Source organism: Pseudomyrmex gracilis, unplaced genomic scaffold, assembly GCF_002006095.1.
Source record: "Pseudomyrmex gracilis isolate BER0280 unplaced genomic scaffold, ASM200609v1 scaffold_76, whole genome shotgun sequence".
NCBI lineage: Eukaryota > Metazoa > Arthropoda > Insecta > Hymenoptera > Formicidae > Pseudomyrmex > Pseudomyrmex gracilis.
Genome location: NW_018020660.1, coordinates 454,576 through 476,862, shown reverse-complemented (window position 1 = coordinate 476,862; position 22,287 = coordinate 454,576). Strand labels below are relative to the sequence as shown.

At 44.5% G+C, this 22,287-nt stretch overlaps 1 protein-coding gene across 23 annotated transcripts in view; it reads right to left on the bottom strand.

Annotated features, from left to right (window-relative positions):
• Positions 1–22,287, bottom strand: part of LOC109854966 (disks large 1 tumor suppressor protein) — a 425,866-nt gene that overhangs the window by 50,365 nt on the left and 353,214 nt on the right. For 22 of the 23 annotated variants that reach the window (XM_020428637.1, XM_020428634.1, XM_020428636.1 and 19 more), the window contains 4 exons: positions 10,233–10,508; positions 7,942–8,154; positions 4,553–4,715; positions 2,381–2,519 (listed from right to left, as the gene is read on the bottom strand). In XM_020428637.1, coding sequence (XP_020284226.1) covers positions 2,381–2,519; positions 4,553–4,715; positions 7,942–8,154; positions 10,233–10,508 — 791 coding nt within the window. The remainder of the gene's footprint in view (positions 1–2,380; positions 2,520–4,552; positions 4,716–7,941; positions 8,155–10,232; positions 10,509–22,287) is intronic. The other variant, XM_020428635.1, reaches the window with a different exon arrangement.

Here is a 22,287-nt window from a genome sequence, read left to right as displayed (position 1 = left end):
CTTACTGTAAATAAGAAAAGTAATTTAAAAAAAATATGGCGTTTCATCGTAAATATCTTGTTAAGACAACGCGCTATAAGAAAACATTCTTCCTCGGTTAAACGGTTTAATCCCTGGGAGCATTCATTGCGAAAATTACAACTTGTATTAAAACGCGCTCGCAACGTGCTGCGCACGCTCTTCTCGCGGAACAGCTCTCCAGAGATCGTTCCGCAACAAACGATACATTATACAGTAACGTGGAATTAGGTCGCGGACTGTAAATTAAACAAACTGTGCAAATGCGATCCATTGCGCGGCGCGGCAAGCACATATTTCGCGATGCAAACGCCACCGGTCCAAAGGCGCATGCACATTATGCGTGTTATATTGCAACAGATTTATTTTAGGTACAATGGAGACACACAAGAGAGTCTATTGTAACGTGGTATTAAATAAATCTCACCTCCGCTTTGCTCGCTCTCAACGCAGACTTATCGAAATGTCTAACGAAGTTTAAAATTCGTCGATATTCGATTGAAACGAATAGCGATGAGAATATAACATTAAAAATTTCACACAAAGTCGAATAACATCTTTCAATTGTTCCCCGGGGTTTGCGGATCGGAAAGAAAACCGGTTTTTTGAGGAAACGCGCCGCAGGTAGCCATAGAAAGTGCGGGAAATCCTGAACAAGAGTCCAGGAAGTCCCGCGAACAATGCAACGATTCCCGGTTGTCACGGAAAGGAAGGGAAGGGGGAAAAAGAGATAGATAGAGAGAAAAATTCGCAGAGTTTTCCGGGAAGCTGCCGTGAAAAATTCCCGGTTAGTACCGTCAGATAATGCGGGATCATCTCACGCCGGGGAATCTATTATTCCTCGATGCGCGAAAGCGTCCCTTTTTCCGCATCCCTGGAAGATTTTTTCAACGCGGGGGCGCGTTCTTAATCCCACGTTACACGTGCTTCCGCCGCACGCATTGTAAAGTGTAACTCGTGAAAGTTTTATTGTCGTTAGCTAAAAACATGTGCGCGCACAAACTACAAGATTATCCCCGCGCGTTTCGCATTGTTCGCGCGTGTTTCCGCGGCGATGATATTTCAAGAGATAAGCTTCGCCACTCCCCTCTCCGCCAGAGAACGCAATTCTCGGAGAATTTGGTAATTTTGCGAGACGGGAAAAAAATAAAAAAAATAACAATACCACACACACGGGTATTTCCTCGCGGAGCGGCAGATCGAGGCGGCGATTGCGATTGTAACAAAGAAAAGTGGGAGACAGAATTTGCGAGCGATATTTCCCAGCATCCGATATTAGAGACTATTAGAGATCGTATCTCTGGCGAGGGTTGCAGTAGGACGCAGTCGGATCGATGCCGAGAGGATACCGCATCACGTAAGCGAGAGATTGGCCGCATCCGGCTAGCTCGTGACCCGGTCCAGCTGTGACCTTGGCCTGCATTTTAGAGATGCAGCTGCGCGCGTGGCATCCACTCGAATGTGTCGTATGCATACGCGATTACAGACTACGTCGATATAGATTCGCACGTTATTATACGCCCTCCAGTCAGCTTACGTAATCAAATGAATTGAGAATTCTCTCAGAAGTTCGCGCGAAGACTGAACTGAGAGCGTTTAGGGTCTTGAGGGAAAAAAGAGAAAAGGGGAAGTAACGGGGTTATTTTTATGTACACGTTTGTGTCAAAAGAGGAAAAAAGAAAAAGCTTTTTCATGTAGAAAGCAATTTTTTCCGTTCAGATTGCGGAAAACCGATCGTCGTTCTATTGTGCAACATCGGGATCAGAACGTGTGCAATAAAAAAAAAAAAAAAATGCGTCTGCTTGTTGAAAACGCGCGTTGAAATTGAGAGACGAGACGGTGGCCGGCGAAGCGTGCGAGTAAAAAAAATTAAAAAAACGCGAACAAGAAACATACCTCAGGAAGCTTTTTGAACTTCAACGCGAAGCCGCGGGAAACAAAGACGAGCGCGCCAATCAACACTCGGAAAATTGTACCAATCAAACGGGATAAAAATTACAGTCCTAGAGCGAGCGCGTCCGGCGCTTTGTTCTTTTCGCGATATTTTTTTTTCTCTTCGTGTGATGTAGCGCGCGACACACTGTTTTTCCGTAACGCAAAGCGCGATACTTCTATCTCGCGCAAAGGCATAGAAAGGAACTTTTTATTTCGCGCGGCACATTGATTAAGTTCAATTAAACGAGTCTAGCGCGTCGTTTCGCTGCGCAATTTCTCACACGAACGGACAGACTCCCCGAACCTTTGTGCGCGAAAAATGGTTTGTGAACTCTGTTAAATTCTCGCGTGGCCCGCGGGCTGGCGCGACCGCGTGCGGTATCGCGTGAAAAATAACGAGAAAGAGAGAACATTCAAAAAAACTCACCGTGAAACGTCCTCCTGGGATACTGCTCGCGGTGTTCCGGTGCCGTGAAGAGCGAGGGAAGACGCATGTCGTGATTCCTGCGAGTACGGCAGCGCGGCGGTGTTGTTCTCCAACGCCGACACGGATCCGTTTTGCTTGCCTGTCGATAAAAACAATTATCACGCTGTCATTAATGTGCACAGGTTAGAATTTGAAAATTCTATTCGACTTCACGTTGTACAGAGCGAAGTTCGCGCGCGCGCGCGCATGTGTGTGTTCGGGCGCACGAAAAAGGAACCGAGGTGGAAAATAGCGATTTTTATCTAAAGCTTGTTTATTCGCGCGCGGAAGGTGGCGTTTTCCACGGATGAAAACTCCCGACCGAGATTAAAGCAAATATTCGGGTAATCCCGCGGGGCGCCGCGGCATTAAAGGGGCAATTTGAATACTGTCGGGTATCAGACCGTCGAGCTTTTTCGGTTGGTCAGCCGAACTGCGCCCGTCTCTTTTTCTGTGCGCGGCTTTTCCCATTTCGAGAAAAATAAATACGAGAACGTCGTCGCGATAAAAAACAGGGAATCCACTTAGTTAAAAAGATATCGAACATACGCATCTCGTCGCTGTATATTGTGAAACTCATTTGTTTACACGTTACGATATAAAAAGACATTGATAAATTGATCTTTTTTTTTTTTTGTACTCGTCTGCGCCACTTCCACACAGACACACACACACACACGCGCACGGAATATAAAGAAAATTTCCTAATACTTAATTTAAAAGCGAGGAGCGACTTTTTCTCGACCGCGCACGACGTTTTACTGCGGCATCGAATTTTAACATGCACTTTCGAGATTTCTCCAATCGGACATTTCGTACGCGCGCGGTGCGCCGCATTCGTGGCAGCGCGCGTCGATAAACGAGGTAAAGCGAGGTAAGACCATCACACAGCTGCGCGTCATTCGGAACGAGTTTACGAGACCCGTTTTACGAGATCGATGAATAAGTTACGGCCCGATCGTCGGCAAAGCTCGGCTCTGAACGGGAAAGACCCCCCGCGGATCAAAAATTCATTTCCGCACCTTTCGCGCACTCGTAACCCGGGCTTCCGTTCGCGTATACCTATATTCCCTCCGACCAGGAGTCACGACGGAACGGAGTCATGGTTCATTTGAATTTCAACGCTCACCCAGTTCTGAATAATTAATAGCGCGCGTCGCCATAATTATTTCGATTGAGAATCTTCTCGTGAACAAACCGGTGTCCCCGCGGGGGCGAAAAATACAATCGCGGGTGTTAAATCGCGGCCGAAATTTTCGTCCATATTTCTTTTATCGCATAAATCATAAAAAAAAACGGCGAAATAAAACCGCGAGTTCTTTTCACGCTGTGATTTTATTTTATTTCCTCGCTTGAGATTGATCACCAACAAAATCATATACTCTCGCATTTGTACCGAACGTTTTGTCTCTAAAAAAGAATTTATTATAAAAGAATTAACGAAATCGGAACGTTTATTTTACAAACTGTTTTGTGTGATGGAATGCTCACGAAAAATTCAACGATAAAATAGACCAGAAAGCTTTTTAATTTATGTGGTTAGAATTAAATTGATATTTCTCTCAATACAATCGTTTAGATTATTTTTTTTTATCATCTTCAGCCAATTTACCACAAAATTAATCCTAATCCTGTAAACTCTGACATTCATGTCCGACAATTTTTTTTATTAAAACATTGCAAAAAATTTGTAAAAATTTATCCGCCAATTTACTTAAGAAAATTTGTTATTGTTTTTTGTTACTTGGCAAATACTTGGCAAAAAATCCATCTTTTTTAATTACACGAAAACAGGTTTGCTAGAGTAGAAGAAGATTAGTTGCTATATGACTAGCAAGAAAAAAAATGTGCCAAGTCTAAATTTTTTGGTTTACCAATAAAACGCTTTATTGATGAAACAAAAATTCAGTAAACTCAGCAAATTCTTTTTGCTGACCGTGTAACAGCAAAACTTTTTTTCCCGTGATAGAAGATCTATTTAATTAAGAAACACTTAAAGTTTTTAATTAACTGTGAATAAGTCAGATGCTAATCAATCTCATCGCATTCAGGTGTACTCATCGGATGGTCTGTGCTCGTCAGTTTTCGTCGAGCCAATTATGTACGTGCGGAAGTTCTAAGAAGCTGACTTACGTGGCTGGGGTGAGAGAGAATTTTCCGTTGCTAGTGGCGGTGGTGGCGGAGGGATGATTCCACTTTCGGGCTTGGCAACCAGAAGCACGACGCGATCTTGAGTCGCTTTCAGGGTCGCCACTGCCTCTTCGTGTGTCACGTTCTCCAGATTTTTGTCGCCCTGCTGGAATCAATATGCGATACGTGCTCTTCTCAGGTCGTGTGCTAATATTGGCTCCCAAATGATCAAGGACAGCAGAGAAAGCTTTTCTCTGAGCTGTTTTCGGTGTTCTCCCTCAATATTTATCGCGCGTCATCGCAAATATTTTATACAAAAAGAACACATTAAACGCATCGTGGGATAAAAAGAAAAAAAAACGATAAAAATACAAGCGGGAACAAAACGCAATTCTAATCACGTCCGCGGTACATCTATAACTAATTTCCGCGCGCGTCTTTACTCGCTTTCTTGCGCAAATATTTCTCTCGTTGGGGAAGAATCGCCCCGCTGTTGTGTTTATCGAGTAAGGAGGAAACTGTTCCTGAGATACGACGGACTCTCGCGGTATTGTCGCGACGCACACGAACGACTCACCCGCGCGGAGTCGTCCGATAATTGATTTTCCCCGTTCAATTTCCCCTGTCAACCGTTCGCTCCGCTCTTCCTCTTCGTTCGCCGCGATTGTCTTTCCCCGAGACACTAAGAGGCAATCGGTCGCGATTATCACCGACCTGACACGCACCGAAGAAAGACGAAGACGACGGAAACAACAGCGACGACGGTATCAACTTCGATTCGCGAATGTCGCTATTTCAATTTAAAAAAAAAAAAGTATCCTCGTGCTCATTACTTTAATTAAGGTGGAATAATTATACAATGTTGCATAATGTGTACGTATAATGTAACAAAAATAAAAAATTCAATTAAGTAGTAAGGTCGATACGAGCTAATATGCCAAATAACGCGCAAATATATGTATATTTTTTTTAAGCACGGAAAAAATTTGCTAGCAAAAAATTAACTACTACCTATATGGCAAAAATTAGTTACTATGGCATGTTAATTATATGACAAGAAAAATTTGTTTAGTCCATTGTATTATTTGTCAACAAAACAGAAACCTTTATATAGAATATATATATATATATTTTGTGTAAATTTTCTAATTGAATTTAATTCAAATTGCCATGTGTATTAATTTGCATGTTTAAAAATATATGTATATTTGCACGTTCTATTTGACATTGCATATTGGCTCGTATCGATCTTAATATTACACTAAATATTACACACTTAATTGAACATTCCGCGAGCTTTATAATTTGTTGCAAAAACAAATATACATTGTTGAAAGGATTTATATAAATGGGAGAGAAAAAAAGAGAAAAAAACAAAGCAGAGTTCGCTGCATTTTTACGCAACAACCTGGTAGGAAGATCGAACACCCTCGGGAATCAACGGTTAAAGTGTGCGGATAGGAAAAGTAGATTGGAACGCTTTTCTAAGGCGCCGCCAGTAATTGATAGCTCTTCCGTCAGCGAATATATATATACAGCCCCGCGGCCGCGCTAGTCTGTGATTTTTCGCTTCGGCGATTTCACCACCTTTAAGGCACCCTTCCTTCCAAGGAATCGCGCCAAAAAAGCGCCGATTAAAGCCGCGCCAAACGAGTCGACCGGCTTGATTTATGACTGTCGCCGGAGGGTGAAGTGCAGAATGCGCGCGCGTGTACGCGAACGAAAGGCGCTTTCCTTCTTTCTTTTTTTTTTCACGTGGCGAAAGTGCGTTGAAAGGCGCATGGCTTTTTCACGCGAAGATCGACGGAGCTAATCGAGATTCGAGCGCGATTCGAGACTGTTGCGAACTCTCGTTTCCGAACTTGTGCGCTTCAATGCGATTTTTATTCGGTTCCCGACGAAAAGATACGTTTAAGATGGGAAAAAGAACAGTAAAATCTAAAACAATCGAGTGACAAAGTAACGTATACGAATCATCTTATCGCTACGCGATGAGACAAGAGGATCGAGAATTTACAAAATTACAAATCTAAGAAATTGTAGCGACTCTAAGCTTCCAAATTAAAGTGACAGGTCAGTTATAAGATAATTATCGAACAAAATCCGAAGAAATTTCCATGTCTAAAGTTGAATCGTGTTTTTTTCTCATCTGTACATTTGAAAGGGGAATTCCCCTTATTATAAATTTAGAAATGTGTATAAAATTCGGCAAAAAGAAATTCGCAACACGTTTCTTCGGGTCGCCAAAAAAAAAAAAAAACCACATCTGGCAGAACGTGTGAACGCGTCGCCGAGTTCTTTTTGCAGGATTATAAAAATTTCCCGAAGTTATAATCGAGTAGAGCGCGGGAGGGAACATCGCGAGCGACGACTCGATTAAAATTACCGCACGGAATTTTGTCCGCACGCAATCATCAGCTGTTTACGACAGTGTTCGGAAACTTTCTCGCCCGCTTACGTTTTATTCTGTCACGTGGCGGGGTAATTATTGATCTCATGGTAATTAGTTTCGGCGCGCGCGCGAGCTTGCGCGAAGTTTTCGGAGAGAAGGGAAAGGGTAATTATAAAACTCGAAACGGTTTCCGGACTCGCTCGAGCGTGGGATGCCGCAGCTCGTTTTTTCGCGACAATTTATACACGCAGTTCGCGAATTTACTTTTTGCGCTTTCTCGTACGGGAAAAGTACGGGAACGTGTTTACTTTATTTTTCTTAAATTATATATCACCGCGAGGAATCGATGTGAAAAGATGATCGCGAAATGGAAATTTTTTTTATCGGACTCTCGCGGTTTTTTGCATTTTCAAACGCGAATATCGCGCTCCGTCTTGACACCGCTTTTTTTTGTTCTCCTCATTGATTTCGATTCTCTCCGCGGATAACGACGTAGAAAAAAAAAAAAATTGCCGCTTGAAAAATGACACGCGCGCGCGTTATAAAGTAATTGGCCTCATTTCCCGAAGCCGGGCGATTCTTATCGCGGCAAAAGGGACTCGATCAATTACTCATGAGCTTTGGAAAGCAGCGCAATCTATTTTCACATCTACATTTATCTCTCTCGCAGGTAGGGGTTGAGAGAAAGAGAGAGATAGAAGAAGAAGAGATGTCACGGGCCGGTCCCGCGCGCGCTTTTAGAATGAAAAATGGTCGCGACTTCATTTTTCTACGAACACGTGCTGCCGCGCTCCTCAACCGCGAAAAAAACCGCGGCGCGCGGCGTGGACGAACTTTACAAAAGCTTTCTCTCGCTCTCTCGCCTAATCTATTTACCTCGGAGCGCGAATCGCGTTTTGCATGCAATATTATTACGTGCGACTCGACGTTTTTTGTTGAAATTTCGAGAGAAGACGCGAACACGCGCGGTGGAAGAAAAAAACAATATGTATGTACTTACCAAAGCGTTCCTGACGGCCACCAATTTGTCACCGACAACAAGACGACCGTCCACCTGGGCGGCGCCACCGTCCATGATTTTGGTCACATAGATACCGTTGTCGCCCGGTATATGTTGATTGCCGATACCGCCAGCGATGCTGAAGCCGAGGCCCTTGTTACCCTTGATCAGCTCGATCTCAATCAGCTGCGTGTGCCTCCGTCGGCGTACGTACTGAAAATCGATCGAAGGGAGGAACATGACGTTAATTGAGCCCGAAAGACGCTCCGGCGACGGACGCTCGATTAACAGCCAAATTCTCAGAAGCTTGATCGTTTAAACGCGCCGTCCGGAAAGGAGCGTTTAAAAAAAAAAGAAAGAGAGAGAGAGACTCGCGTTGCTCCTTCATTCCCGATGTAACAATGAATCCACGTAATTAAATGCCCGCCCCGGCATGGCTGATTCGAAAGATATATCTCCCCCTTCGAACTACTCTCGTTTACTTCTCGGGTGAGATTTATAAAGTGGATTTGTTCGACGCGATTTTCCTTAAACGGCCCGTTTGTACAATCGCGCTACGTAGGAGAGACGGCTCGGGTGTACGCATTAATTAAATTTTTTTTCTTCCCACGGGAGAAGCGGAGAGGCATTCGCAATGAGATGCGATTTCACAGTGGCGCAAAAATATTCGCGATATCCGATTGCGTTCGGTTGACGCTGCGCGCGTTCTCGGGAACACGCGCGTTTATTCTCGCGCGGGCAATAATGCGAGGGAAGTTCATGCCAAAATAAGACCAAGACGGCTCGTAAATCCGTCTTTTATGCCTTCCTCTCGTCGTTATTCTCAAACCTGGAAGGGTTAATATCAACGCTGACTTCGCGGAAAACTCCTCCTCCTCTTCCAAGTATTTCGAAAACCACCGCGCGGCGGTTGTTGAAGAAGTCGTTACGCCCGAAATTTATCGGCCTCTTCGTCGTGTCAGGTCTGCATTTTCACGCGCGCGCGTCTCTCGTTTTCTCTCTCTTTCGGAAAGATCTTTCATTTAAAGTTTTCATAACGAGTGCGGGAGATCGGCTCGTAAACGGAGCTACAACGGCAATCCACCTGGGGATTTTTTCCCTTTCTTTTTCTTTTTTTTTTTTAGAGGATGACATTAACGTATATCCGAGAGACGCGTAACGAACGATCCCGTCGAAACTTTCCCTCGCATCCCGCGGGAATTCCTCGAGAGGCCCCTGTGTGAGCGATCGTCGCTTCGGGACTTTTCTCAGGCGTAAGCCGAAGATATTCGAACGCGTCTTTATGACAAATATGGAATCCGGAAAAGCCCGTCAATCCCGCGGAACTTTTCCCCGCGTGATGCGAAACTGGAGGAAAGTTCACAAAAAAAAAAAAAAGAAAAGAAAAAAAGTTTGGGGTGGCGGGAATTCTGTTTGCAATAATGTAAATTAGAATCAGAGATGAGTTCGGGGGAATACATTTGCACATGGAATACACGGACGGGGAAATTACATGTCACTGTTTTTATATAATCGAATTGGAACGCACGTGTTATTTGCGGTCGGCGATAATATGCCGATAATGTGCGCTTAATATTGACGATTAATTTTGTGGAGACTCGATGGCGACTATTAGCGGATACGTAACGTCGGAGATTGAACATGTGAACGCGCGCAACATGAGTTTAACTCGCATAGAAAGTGCGCGCGTACACACACACACACATTACAATATTTGCAATTCAATTATACCGCGACACATTCGTCGCGCAATTAAATCTGCGCACTTGAGATGCGCATATGATATGGCGGATGATCGCGGCAACGCGATCTGCGCGTCGCGATGTCTATGTGTGTTGTAACGGCACGTTACAATTCAATTAAATACGGATTTGAGATTTGCATACGTCAGTTTCGTGTATGTGCGGTGTGTGTGTGTGTGTGCGATGCCACGTACGCGTTTAATGTCAGTTAATCTGTAATTAGCTGGATTTTCTCTCTTGATGTCGTAATTACGCATTATTGCAACATTCGATAGACGCGGGATTAAAATATCGCGTGTGGGAGATCGCGCGCGTAATTGAAAATAAATAATTTTCACCGTTTCGAATTTGTACGTGTAAGACCGTGTTATACATCGGGTCGATGGTTGTCGTCTTATAACGCCGTTAATTGCGTCTGATGTAATCAAGCACTTGTAAGCGCTCACGTCAACGTAGGGAAATAGCGTTCTGACGTGTAGCGCCGGGGATCGAGTAACTTGTAACGCGCGCAATCGGGAAACGTCGGGGCTCGAGGAGGGTGAAACTTACCAGCTTGACGGTGTTGCCGGCCCGCTTGAGGGCGTCTACGGCGGCCGCATGCGGCACGTCGACCACGGACACGTCGTTCACCTGCAGTATCGTGTCGTTGACACGCAGCCGACCGTCCGCAGACGCGGCGCCGCCCGGTATGAGCTTCGTGATGTAAATAGCGGTGTCGTTGCCATAATGCGGATTGTCCGTGCCGCCGGCGATGCTGAAACCTAGGCCTGCCCCGCCCCGTTCCAGAACGATCTCCTCGTACTCCCAATCATCGTCGCCGTTCACCTGCGAACACAAACGTCACATTTCGCTTCGTTACATCGAGAGTAACTTTGTGTCTTTAAACTAATTTCTAAGAGACAAGAGTCAGAAGATTGAACCACTAAAGAAGACTTTTTTCCAGTAGATTGAGAAAAAAATAAACGGACTCGGAAAGAAAAAAGAGATTCTTCTGGCGTGAGTCCAGAATCGGTCGGTTCATATCGCGGCAATCCGCAATCCTAATTGTGTGGAAGACCTCGAGCCTCTCCTCCTCCGGCGAAGGAAGAGGTTAAGCGGTTAATTGATTTTCAACCTCATGTGGGAGTAGATTAGGTCGTGCCAGTGTCCCGGGATCGATGGCGGTCGGTTATACGGGGACAAAGAGCGTCGTTTAAGCTCTCAACACCAGCTGACGGGCGCTATACATCGAAACACTGTGTATTTCCATATTCCGCCGAGCAATGCACTTTGTTATCCGCGGTGGTGTATCCCTCGTGTAGCACGAGACGTTCGCTAAGTGCATCTGATAAGCGCCGGCTGATTTTCCTCCGGGAGAACTCGGAATTGGCTTTCCGATATTTCGTGTCCGATGGTTCGACATTGATATTTCTCCGATTGTTGCAACGTAATGCAATTCGCGTAAATAAATTCTGTAGCAGAGCATGGGAAGACCCATGTCTCAGTCCACGAAAGATTAAATTTATATTTATATATTTACTTTATATATATATATTTTTTTTTATTAAAAACTAACAACAAACATGTCGCAGCTGTGAATTTCCGTAATCCAAAACGCGGTCGCGCGAACGATTGGAAAAAAAAAAGACGAGAGCTTGAACGATGTTTATTCATTGGTTAATTTCGCATAAACTTCCGCGCGGAAAATTCCGAAGGGGGGCTTTACAGGAGAGGAGAGACTGGAGCGCGCGAGAAAGCAAAGAAGCTCGTTACCGGCTCTTTCTAAAGGACCTCAACGTCTAATTATCTTTGGGCAACGTTGGCGCCGACGAGACGTCGTATTAATATTCCGCGACGACGGAATAATTAAAACGGATCGTAGCGAGGTATCGACAACTTTGCGCGGTATCTTTTTTTTACCTTTGCGTATCAAAGTAAACCGAAAAATAAAATATTAAAATGAGGAAAGGAAGAAAAAAAACAAAGGGAGGAAAATCCTCCAACAACGTGAATCCGAGATCAGGCTGTGTAAGACCTAATCGCGTGTAGCGAATACGAGATTAAGACGAAATACTACAATTGCTTCTTGTTATGAGGGGGGAAACGTTTCTGTGTGTTTCGTGCGAATACAAATACGAATTAACTAATTGAATTAGCGGGAGGAAAACTTGTGTGCAATTAACACGATTCCCGGAGGTAAAAGGAGAATTGCGTGCCCGGCGAAAGGGATCTACAACGCAGCGCTAAAGATCCTTCGCGAGGGAGCGCGATTGAGCGATCGCAATTATGCACAATTCGCTAGAGCAAATGGAAAACCATTTTAATCGGATGAAAAGCCGATTAAAGCCCCGGGATAATGCGTGCCAGAGACACGTTCTCGTGGCGCATCGCGCATCCCCGGAGGTATATCAGTTACCCGCGATGTATATTCATACTCTCGTATTTGACGATTCGATAGGAGCAATGGCAAAATACTCGCGGCGAAATAAACACCGTTCCCATCGAGCTGTCAAAGTTTTCTTCCCCGAAAAAAAAAAACATTTTCAAAGTTCTATCGAATATAAACATAATAATAATATCTATATTAGGTGCAACAAGCGTAAATGAAAAATGAAAAAATAACTAACCTTAGAGATCTAATAGGCGAGACTACAGAAGCCTGTTTCAATGCGTTATCTGAGATTTACACAAAAATAAAAATAAAAATAAAAACTGATTAAAGAGAAAGTCACCGAAAAAACAAAAAAAAAAAAAAATAATTAAAACGGGCAAGTATGCATGAATGCGCAGCTGAGCGAAATGAGAGAAAGGATGTTTCGGTCTGAATTTCATTCGGAAGCAAATTAAAAAATTTTTACAGCACGAAGTGAATTAAAAGCGAAATCTCGAAAAAAGTAAAAGAGAAGCCTCTGCATTATGGGAGCGCGTGCGAAAGTCGCAAGATAAAAGAAATAACTCCGCGTGCAAAGCAAGTTGGATTGGTTCGGATTGCATCTCAATTAGGCCAAAGAATTCGCGGAACAAACAATTTCCTCTAAAGTCATCAAGGATAGAGATCGCGAATCCTTGATGCTCGACACAACGTAGTACGTGGGCCTGCTGCATGTCAGATCCCTTTAGCAGGGATGCATCTCTCACCGAGGGCAGTACACGGCGGTTAAAGGCCTCTCTCTCTCTCTCTTGAGCTGACTATTACCGCAATTATGCGTCTATCCCGCGCGTACGTGCCATTCCAATCGCGTTCGCCGCTGTCCAACGAATCCAACAGTTCAGGAGGCAAAAGGGTTTGTGCGGTAGCAATTTCTCTCTCTCTCGCTCTGCGCACAGCGCATGTCGGCATGCATCTCCGGACATACATTCCGAACTGGCTCTCCGCAACACGCGCATTTATCGAGACATACAATCCGCCGCTCGCAGATTTGACGCACGCGATGCACGTTGCGAAATCGCGAATTAATCGCGTCGAAATTATGCTAATTCCGCCTAAGCCTCTCATTTACTCTTCTCTCCTTCTGTTCCTATCTCCGTTTCCCTTTGTTCTCTTCCGCGTCCATCGCATTATTCCAGCGCGCTTCCCTCAACGAGAGAAAGAGAGAGAGACACACACACGTGCATAATAATGTCAGCGATGAACTCGCGGGCCCGTCATTGTGTCGCGCCACACGGCACAATTATGTCTGCGCAAGAATTAGCCGGCGATTAGGGACGTAATTATAGACCCGTTAATTAATTTGTACGTGAGTGTACATAGTCCCGCGGCACATTCCGGCCGGCGACGTTTGCCGGATTTGTTTGATGGCTCGTTACCGGCTACGATTAATTGGTTCGCACATTTTGAGCCGGTGCGTTACATTGCGCTGTGATTGTCGCAAACAGCTTTGTTGCACACGCACATATAATTCGAATACACAGCGTAAGGTGAACGCACCGGTGGAGATCGAGGTCTTGCCAGAGGAAATAAGTTAATTAACACAATATTACATTAACGTAACAAATTTGACGACAAATTTAAAAAAGCTCATAGTATCAAAGTAGCTAAAAAAATATATATATTTCGCACGAACATCTGGCACATCGGCTCGCACTGATCGTATTACACTAACTTGTAATTTCTCATCAAATAAATTTAACGCAAAAGTGACTTTGCTCATTTGGGACAATCTAATTAAACGCTCGCCTTTCTGCTTTAAGTGGTTCTAAGCAGCCACGTAGCGGCGGAAGTTGCGATAACGATAAACGAGCGTGTTCCGGAACCATCAAAGAGTTTACGCTCGTCATAAATCATGCGACGTCGCATGGGAACGCGAGTGCGAGCGTACTCGTGCCGACTGCGCGGCGCGTAATTTCAAATCGTTAATTTACCATTTTCCCAGTTCGGCCGACCGCGCCGGCGATTTCACTATTTGGACGTCACCGAAATGGATCTTCCCACGATTACGCCACATCAAACACTCGCGTGTAGAAATTGACGATCGCCGATCACACTTTCCGCTCACGATTCGATTACGCGCGGCGACGAGGAGGAACCGCGCGTGTCCCGCGCGCCTCTTAACTCAAACAATTTCAATAGGCGAGAGAGCAGGTGTTGCAGTTTTCTCTCCTTCTCTCCTCACTCCCGAACGTTCGACCGCTGATTTATCGCGCGCGACGGACAGATTTATGCGTTTTACATAATGCACGCCAAGCCGCACCGCCGCCGCCGCCGCTGCCGTCGCGCCGTTGCTTATTCATCGCGCGCGGCCGCGATTTTTGCCTCTTATACCGCGCGCGGAGATGCGCGACGCTCCATAAATCCCGGAACGAATGTCTTATGCAACGCGCGTTTTTATGCCGGCGACACGCGGGACACTAAGCAACGTCGATTCCCCGCGAGAACTCGCGCGTTCTTATCACAAACGCGGCGAACTGCTCGCGAATCTCGCACGTGTCTCGCGCGAGGGACACCGCCACGTTTTGCACACATCAACCGCGACGGCGATGTGCTCGCTCTCGGCGCTATATATACGTTCCCTCGTTGGAAATCTGCCACACGAAGAAGCGAAGCACACGTGTCTCTTCGCGACTCGAGAACTGATTCGGGACGGAAAGGAAAAAAAAAATTAACGATTGCGCAACGTTGCGATTTTCACTTCTCTCGGTTGTTGCATCGCAAACTGACGGACGATGCGCGAGCGACGCGATTGCGCAAAATCTGCGATTTTCGCGGCTGTAATGCGTTTCGCTCTTTTTTTTTTTCGCGACCTCGTGCGAGAACAACGACGACGCGCGGCTGCGAAAAAACAACTGCGATCTTCGTTGCGCGCGACGACGCACACGCCGGTGACTCGAGAAGTAACGTTATCCAGCTCCCGTTCTCTCGCGCGGCAGCAGAGCGTTACTCGCGCGCGGACTGTCGCGCTCGCCACGCTAGTCATCGCTATTATAATATCGGGTGGAGCGCTCTCCTCTTTCTCTCTCTCTCTCTTTCTCGCGCGCGTACGTTCTCTGTTTCTCTCTCTCTCTCTCTCTGTCGACGGCTATTTCCGGCACCCTGTGAAAATAAATGCGGCACGCGTCCTGATCGCGCGCGCGTTCGCGCCCAAAATTAACCTGCCAACCGGAACGCGGTAAAGTTTGATCGATGGATCGTTCATCGTTCGTTGACCGCTCGCGCAACTAATTTTACTCTCTCGCAATTAAGGCCGGCGGAAATAAAATTCGCGCTGGAAAAATCCACGACTTGTATCGTCGCCGAGGCGTCCCGCGGCAACGCCGTTCCGTACGTCGTTACTTTTTTTTTTTTTACGGAAAGTGATATTTTTAACCTTCGCTTCTCCTCTCTTTCTCTCTCTTTTGGTTTCTCTGTAGAATGACGCGAATCGCAAAGGGTTACGCGACGGGCTCGGAAACTTGGCTCGGCGCACCGGGAGAGACCCCGTCATCGTGGTCATGCGTGTTTCGGATTAACATCCCGGCCGTGTGTCGGCTATATTCGTCGGCCTTTGTCGGTATGCCAGTTCCAACTGCGGCGGGTGCAAAGATAGGTTCGCGGCAAATAGAGCGAAGTTTAGGCCACGCCGACCTTGAAATTCAGTCGCCAAACACCCGATTGTCCGCCGCGTATTGTTCACCAAGAAGAATTTTTAAATTACTATTCTCTCATTTGCACAAATATCCATTTAATTTAGAAGAATTTTAATGAGAAATTCCATGCTAATTCTATTTCTTCCCACTCGTCATCGTCAGAGACTCTTCTCTTTTCGACACCGCAAGCAAAAATTACCTTCTCTTATGTCGCTGTAAAATTTTATATAATTTGTTGCATTCGAGCTGAGAAGAGTTTTTTCTACTCTTTTTTTTTGCTCGGTGGCAGCGGTTCTCATTATTGCACATACTTTATAATATTTTCCGCTCGTTTTTTTCTCGTAGCTCTTTGTTACTATGTTTTTTTATAATCTACTATTTTTTCTTTACTTTATTGTTTTCTTTTTTGCTCTCTTTGTTATCGCGTTTAAGTAGTTACAGGGTTTAGTCGGGCATTGTTGCCTCGTTTGAGTAACTGTTACGTCTTCAACCTTGTTTTTTTTTTTTAATGCGTTGTACTCTTGTTCATAACTAAGTGCTCAACAAAGCTATTATTATTGTTATTATATTATAATGTAAAAAATTATCATTGTATTATATTATTATATTCTTTGTAGAAAAAAATATACAAAATTTATTAGTTTTAATCAAACACAAAGCAGCACGAGTGTGTAACATGGCAACTCTCTCTCGCGCGCGTAAAGTCCCTTGAATTTAATACTTCCTCCTCGCGCGGGTGGACGTCTGGCAAATGCTACCTGCGTACAATAGCCGCCGAGGTAAAGTAAGTAGCGTGCGTTAGGCTAAAAGGCAGGAATCGGGGCGTGTTAAGAGGAATTAAATTAATGCCCCGGGGTAACCCGAGATCCGCGCGGAGTCACATCACGGCGCGCCATTTAGTCCCGGCGAAAATTGCGACAAAAAAATTGCGCGCGCCCTTTGGCTCCGAGCTCTTAAACTCCGAGAGAGAGAGCCGCGCCCGTTTCAAGAAAGAAACCTTGCCGAGCGCGAATTTACGTCGACCGAAATTTCGCGATAAATTTGGAAACGTTGCGTGACACTCGGTGCCCACACATCGCAACGAAAGTGATGCGCATAATGTATCGCGATATCGCCCTCCCCCCTTGCCCGCGTCGTTTTTAATATTTAAATAAGTCGGAGCGATATTTCACGCAACTGGAATAATCCATCGAGAAAGTAAGCGCACGTCCAGAGACTATTCCTGGATATAACCCGAATCTCGCAAGGTGTCCAATCGCCGTGAGTAAACCGTGCTGGAATTTATGACGGCGGTGTGGTCAGCCGAAAGTCGTCGCATATTCGTGCGCGCAACTGCACGCTTGAGAACATCGCCGAAAGTTTGGCAAATTCGGATTAAGCCCAAAAGGTGATAGCGCTCGCTCGCTCGCTCCCTCGACTCGTATCCGAAACTCGAAATTACTTGCCGGCAAGGAGGTGCATTAGCAAAATTGGAGCCTCTCCAAGCGACGTGGCGTCGGATCGACGGCTCTATACCGTATTTCGCGACTCGCTCAAAAACTTACATCGACCGGCGCGAGCTAATTGCCACTCCGTCTCGCGACAAGAAAAAGCATCTTCGGAAACAGTCTTCGCGTCGTGTGGAACAGGCGTCGCGGTGTCTGCGAACAAGTCATCCAGGCTGATGCTTATCTTCTGTTCGAGTACGGTCCGAGTTTTGCGGATGTGATCGCGTTTGTTCGATGTTTACGACGCGACGAAAATTTTTGGGACCGCGCGGCCATTCACCTCGCGCCGCCGCGCTGCGCGCTTCCTCTCGTAATCCCCGGTTTAATTTAGCAAAAAATTACACGGCTTTTCGCGAAAATAGACTGGACGGTCTGGGAAGGTGGGAAGGAAGAGTCGTAAAACACGCAACGGGGCCGCCTGGCATCAAAAGACACGGTCGCGCCAAGTTCACGCGTAAAACAGCACGAGGCAGACCGTGACTCTCTCTTCGTCACCCGAGCCAGCTGGTTAATATAGAAACGTTTTATATTTTCTCGTGTTTCTTTTCTAGCCAATGCAAATTCAACCAGAATCCCAGTTCGCACTCGATATAAAGTCGAGCAAAGTGTTTAAAAAATAATTTAACATTAAACAATCGCGTCACTCGACGCGAGAAACAAGATATTTATTAAAGAGGGTTTTCGCAAAAAGTTCACAAAAAAAAAAAAAATACCACGCAAATTCACGCCACTCGAAGAGGAAAAAGCGGTGAATTAACGATCCGGCCGCGTACAGAGAGCGGTCGTGATACGAAAGTACACTCGACGTCATGAAAGCACGTCGGCGCGGATTAACAGAATCACGACGCCAAGTTTTCCGGAAAGAGCGCCGCGCGAAAAAAGCAGCAATTAAACGTCCGGCGCGCGTACGCGGCGTTCTCGCCGACAGATTTTAATTTCGTGGTTTAATCGCGGTCGCCCGGTTGCTTTTTCCCCACAGTGTTCGCGGTTTTCTTCGCGCTTCCTCGCGCAATAATCGCACGGAAATTCGCACGTCCGACGAACTTTACGCGATCGTGACTTTGCATTTATCTCCCGGCACGCTCTTTCGAGTTTTCTCCCCCAATATTGTTGTTGTTGTTGTTCAACCTGTCCGCCATTTTTACTTCACGCGCAGATTTTAAATCTAGATAATTATCACGGATAATAATAATAACAACGCGCGCGGAAACGCTAATGATATAATAATATGTTCTTACCAAAAAAAGCGAGTGTAAATAATCACAATCGATTCTCTCGATATTGATTGCCACTTTTATCTCGACGCTGATAGGACGTTTCTCGATTCATGTCGTACATATCAAGACGCACGTGACTATATTTTACTCACGTGTCTTTAAAAATGTGACCAAAGTAAAGTCACGTGAAAGAAAAGAAAGGAAAACCTTCACGTGACTACAATCACCTTATATTGTATTATATGTATTAATACATATACTACGCTAAGGTCACTGACCTTCGTCACGTGATTATAGTATATATATTTTTTTATTTTCACGTGTTATTTCTGACACCTGTCATATGTACATCATGTGTATTATATGATTTATATTTTTTTGTAAGACGTATATACTAATTGTCATCGCGGTGACAGATTGTGTTTACTAACACACACGTTAAAATAAAAACAATAACAGCGCGCATCTGTATTGTGCTAGTAATTAGAAAAAAAAAAAAACTGTCGAGAGATAAAGCAAAGTTAAGGCAAAAGAAATGTCAGGAATTAACTGGCGAATTAAAAACAAAAAGTTTTTAAAAGAAGTACTCTGGCAGTTATCGAAGTCACAATAATTAAATGCAAACCGAGATAGTACACTATCTATCTTTTCCCTTATTCAGTTTTGTTGAAAAAATTCAACTGCAACCCTCTCTTTCTCCTCGACCCTTTCAAGTGCTTAATTTATAAACCGCTCCCGCAGTCGTGTTTCTTAAACGATCTATGAATAAATTAGAATTTTCGCGTCGCGCGTCCAGTCCCCAAAATCTGATTTGCGCAAGATTTCGTGTAATTTCAATAAAAATTAATTTAACTAATCCAATATTCATTCGTCTCCTTTCTCTTTCTCTCTTCCCGTCGTTTTCATTTCAGGTTTCAATTTTGCGTTTTTAATTGAAAAAAGGAATCGGCGTATGATAAATAGGAAAAAAAAGTTAGATTTTCAAGAGAAGCTATTTTAATGCAAAAAATGTTAGAACCGCAAATCGCGCGCAATTTAAAATGGAAGCAAACTTTTGCAATTCCTTTCGGCTCCATTGCGTGTTTCAGAGTTCACATTAAAACGCGTACTTGTTTTTAATACGCCATTAAGAGGTAACAGCGTTAATTTTGCGTATCCGGTCGTTGGCGTCTCCGTTCGCGGAGCCCGACACATCTCGTTACGATAACAGCGGATTCGCGTTTAGCACGCCGCGTTTTGGTGCGCTGTCTCTCTCTCTCTCTCTCTCGCAGCGGATTTAATTCATGAAGCTCGCACACTCCGGGATTTAACGTCGGCGATTCTCCTCCTCTCCCTTACACGCTATATTCCTCGTCCTGTACGCGGTTCGATGTTAGCCCGGGCGTAAACTCGCGATACCCGAAACACCGCGCGTAAAACGCGCAGACAGTATATGAATGCGGGATTCGCAAACGCGTGAATTTACACTGATACCGCCGCACGTACAAGCAATCATGTGTGTGTGTCTCGAAAATGCCTCGACGCTCATAAAAAGCCGCGGTCGCCCAGCTAACAGCTCTCGAAATATATCGAAAAAGATATCGGTGAGATCGGTGAAAAAAAGTTTTTTTTCCACATTGTGCGTTTTGCACTTAAGCAAAAACTGCGGTACAACGGAGAGAGGAAATATTCTTGGGAGTACAGATTATTAAAGGATTATTTATTCTTCCTATCTATACATTAAATTGCTCCTAAACGTGGCTTTTAATAGCATCATCATTCATATTATACAAAATGTAAATAACCACGATGTATCTCCCAATATTAACGGAGCAAATATATTCTTCGTACGTACACATACTCATATTTCTCGGAATATTTACTTCTACTCGTTTAACCCTTAAAAGCTATCACGGGTGAAATTTCACCTCGCGCGAATTTCGTTTTAATGTTATTTAAAAAAACGTAATCACACTGGCGACACTAATTTTGGAGCATTGTTCGTACAATTGGACCTTTTTGACTTTTTTTATTTTTAAAATAAAAAAATATACGTTGGAATGAAATTTTACTTGTGATAACATCAACGTGATTTTTGTATAACAGCTTTTAAAAGATTTAATAAATTTAGATATTTAATACATTTTTTTAATTTAATAAATACATGAAGAACAGGTGCGCCCATTTTGTTTATTGCCACAGGAACCGCTTCCCTTGGATACGTACTTTTTTGCGGAACTCGGAGATCGAATTGATTCGATATGTTGGGACGGATATAAAAAGTTCATAAAAAAGAGGAACGACCAGAATCTCAGATTTCTTTTGGAAATCTGACTGAATTTCAATTAGATTCGAGAGACAGAGACAGATTTCGATGTGCTATGATTATTTTCGCGAAATATTCGTCTTGCAAAAATTTATCGACTGGCATTAAAAGTCGCGCGCGCGATGCGCAAAATTAATTTCATACACTCTTCCTCTTGGGGGAGAGGGGGTGATTAATGAGTCACGTATTAACGGGTCTAATCTTTGCGAGCGGTGGCGGGTCCGCGAAGTTTTCCCCAGACGTATATTATCGGAAAATTCGAGCGCGGCTGCAGCGGATATTGCGCAGTCGAGTTAATTGATCGTTTCAACACATGCTTAACTAACGACCAGTCGGTCGATGAAAATTCTGAATGATATTCGTGACACACACACACACAGTTGCGGCACACAAAGTAACATAATCTTCTTGTTAAAGTGCTTCCGGTTACAAAGTGATCTCCGGTGTTAATTTACTTGATTGATAAATTAGAGGGAATTAAATCCATTGCTCTTGTTTCTTTTTTTCTAGACCCGAATGTTTCTTTCGTGTAAAAAAAAAAAAAAAAAAACTTACAAAGTATTCAGAAATTCTCCACGCTGATTGCAGCTAATTTATTCGGGCGATTTAATCGCGACTCGCTGCGAGACGGAGAGCTCTCGATGTTCTTGCGTTTTTTTCGGCAAAGGACTTATACGCTCGTCGGTTTTGCAGGCGCACTCCTTCGTCGTGCTTGAAAAATATGCAACTGAAAAAGGTTGGGCGGGAGCTCGTCTTGAAGCTCTTCTTTGCGCACGAGGACACGGGCCGCGATAATGGTATAAATATTCATTTAACGACGCGCTCCTCCGAGAAAAATCCCGTGGGTGAATGTCGGAAACGAAAGTAAACAAATTGCGGTCTTCTTGCGAGATCTGCCGGGCGTCTGTATATACTTCTCGCAAAAGCACAAGCTCGTTTGTCAACGAGTTGCGACGTGTACGTCGTCGACACGCACGCGCAATTACACGCGTCGCAATTGGCGGAATTCGTTAATTGAAAAACAAGCTCTCTACGCTCACTTTTCACCTTCAATTCTGCCGTAAGTTCGTTAGATCGTCATTTTTTTCCTTTGTCGGTCGCGAGCACAAATGAAATAATAGATTGCGCCGCAAATGATACACCACGGCGTGCTTTACATTTATATTGCGAAAACTTCATAAAAAGGTTCTTCTTCTTCTCCGCGAATGTGCCTCTTTCGCGAGGCACACTGTACAGGCGCGGACGTTTTGATGCTTCTTTATACTTCTGCAGACAATTCGATTATAAAAGGCGGGAGGTACATAATATCTCGCGCTCGCGGCGAGAAGAACGAACGGCGTTGTAAAGCGAAATTGCACGGGTAAAACGTCAAAATGAAAACGATTCGAGAAAGATAACTCCTCACGCTGTCGACATTTGCATGCTTGAATTACTCTGATCAGGGATGAAAGAAAACTTTTTACGTTTGAAAGTTCAAAGTTCTCACAAAACGCATTAACCGAGTAGAAATTTATGGTTTCTCTTAACAGATTGTTAATCATATACTTTATCAA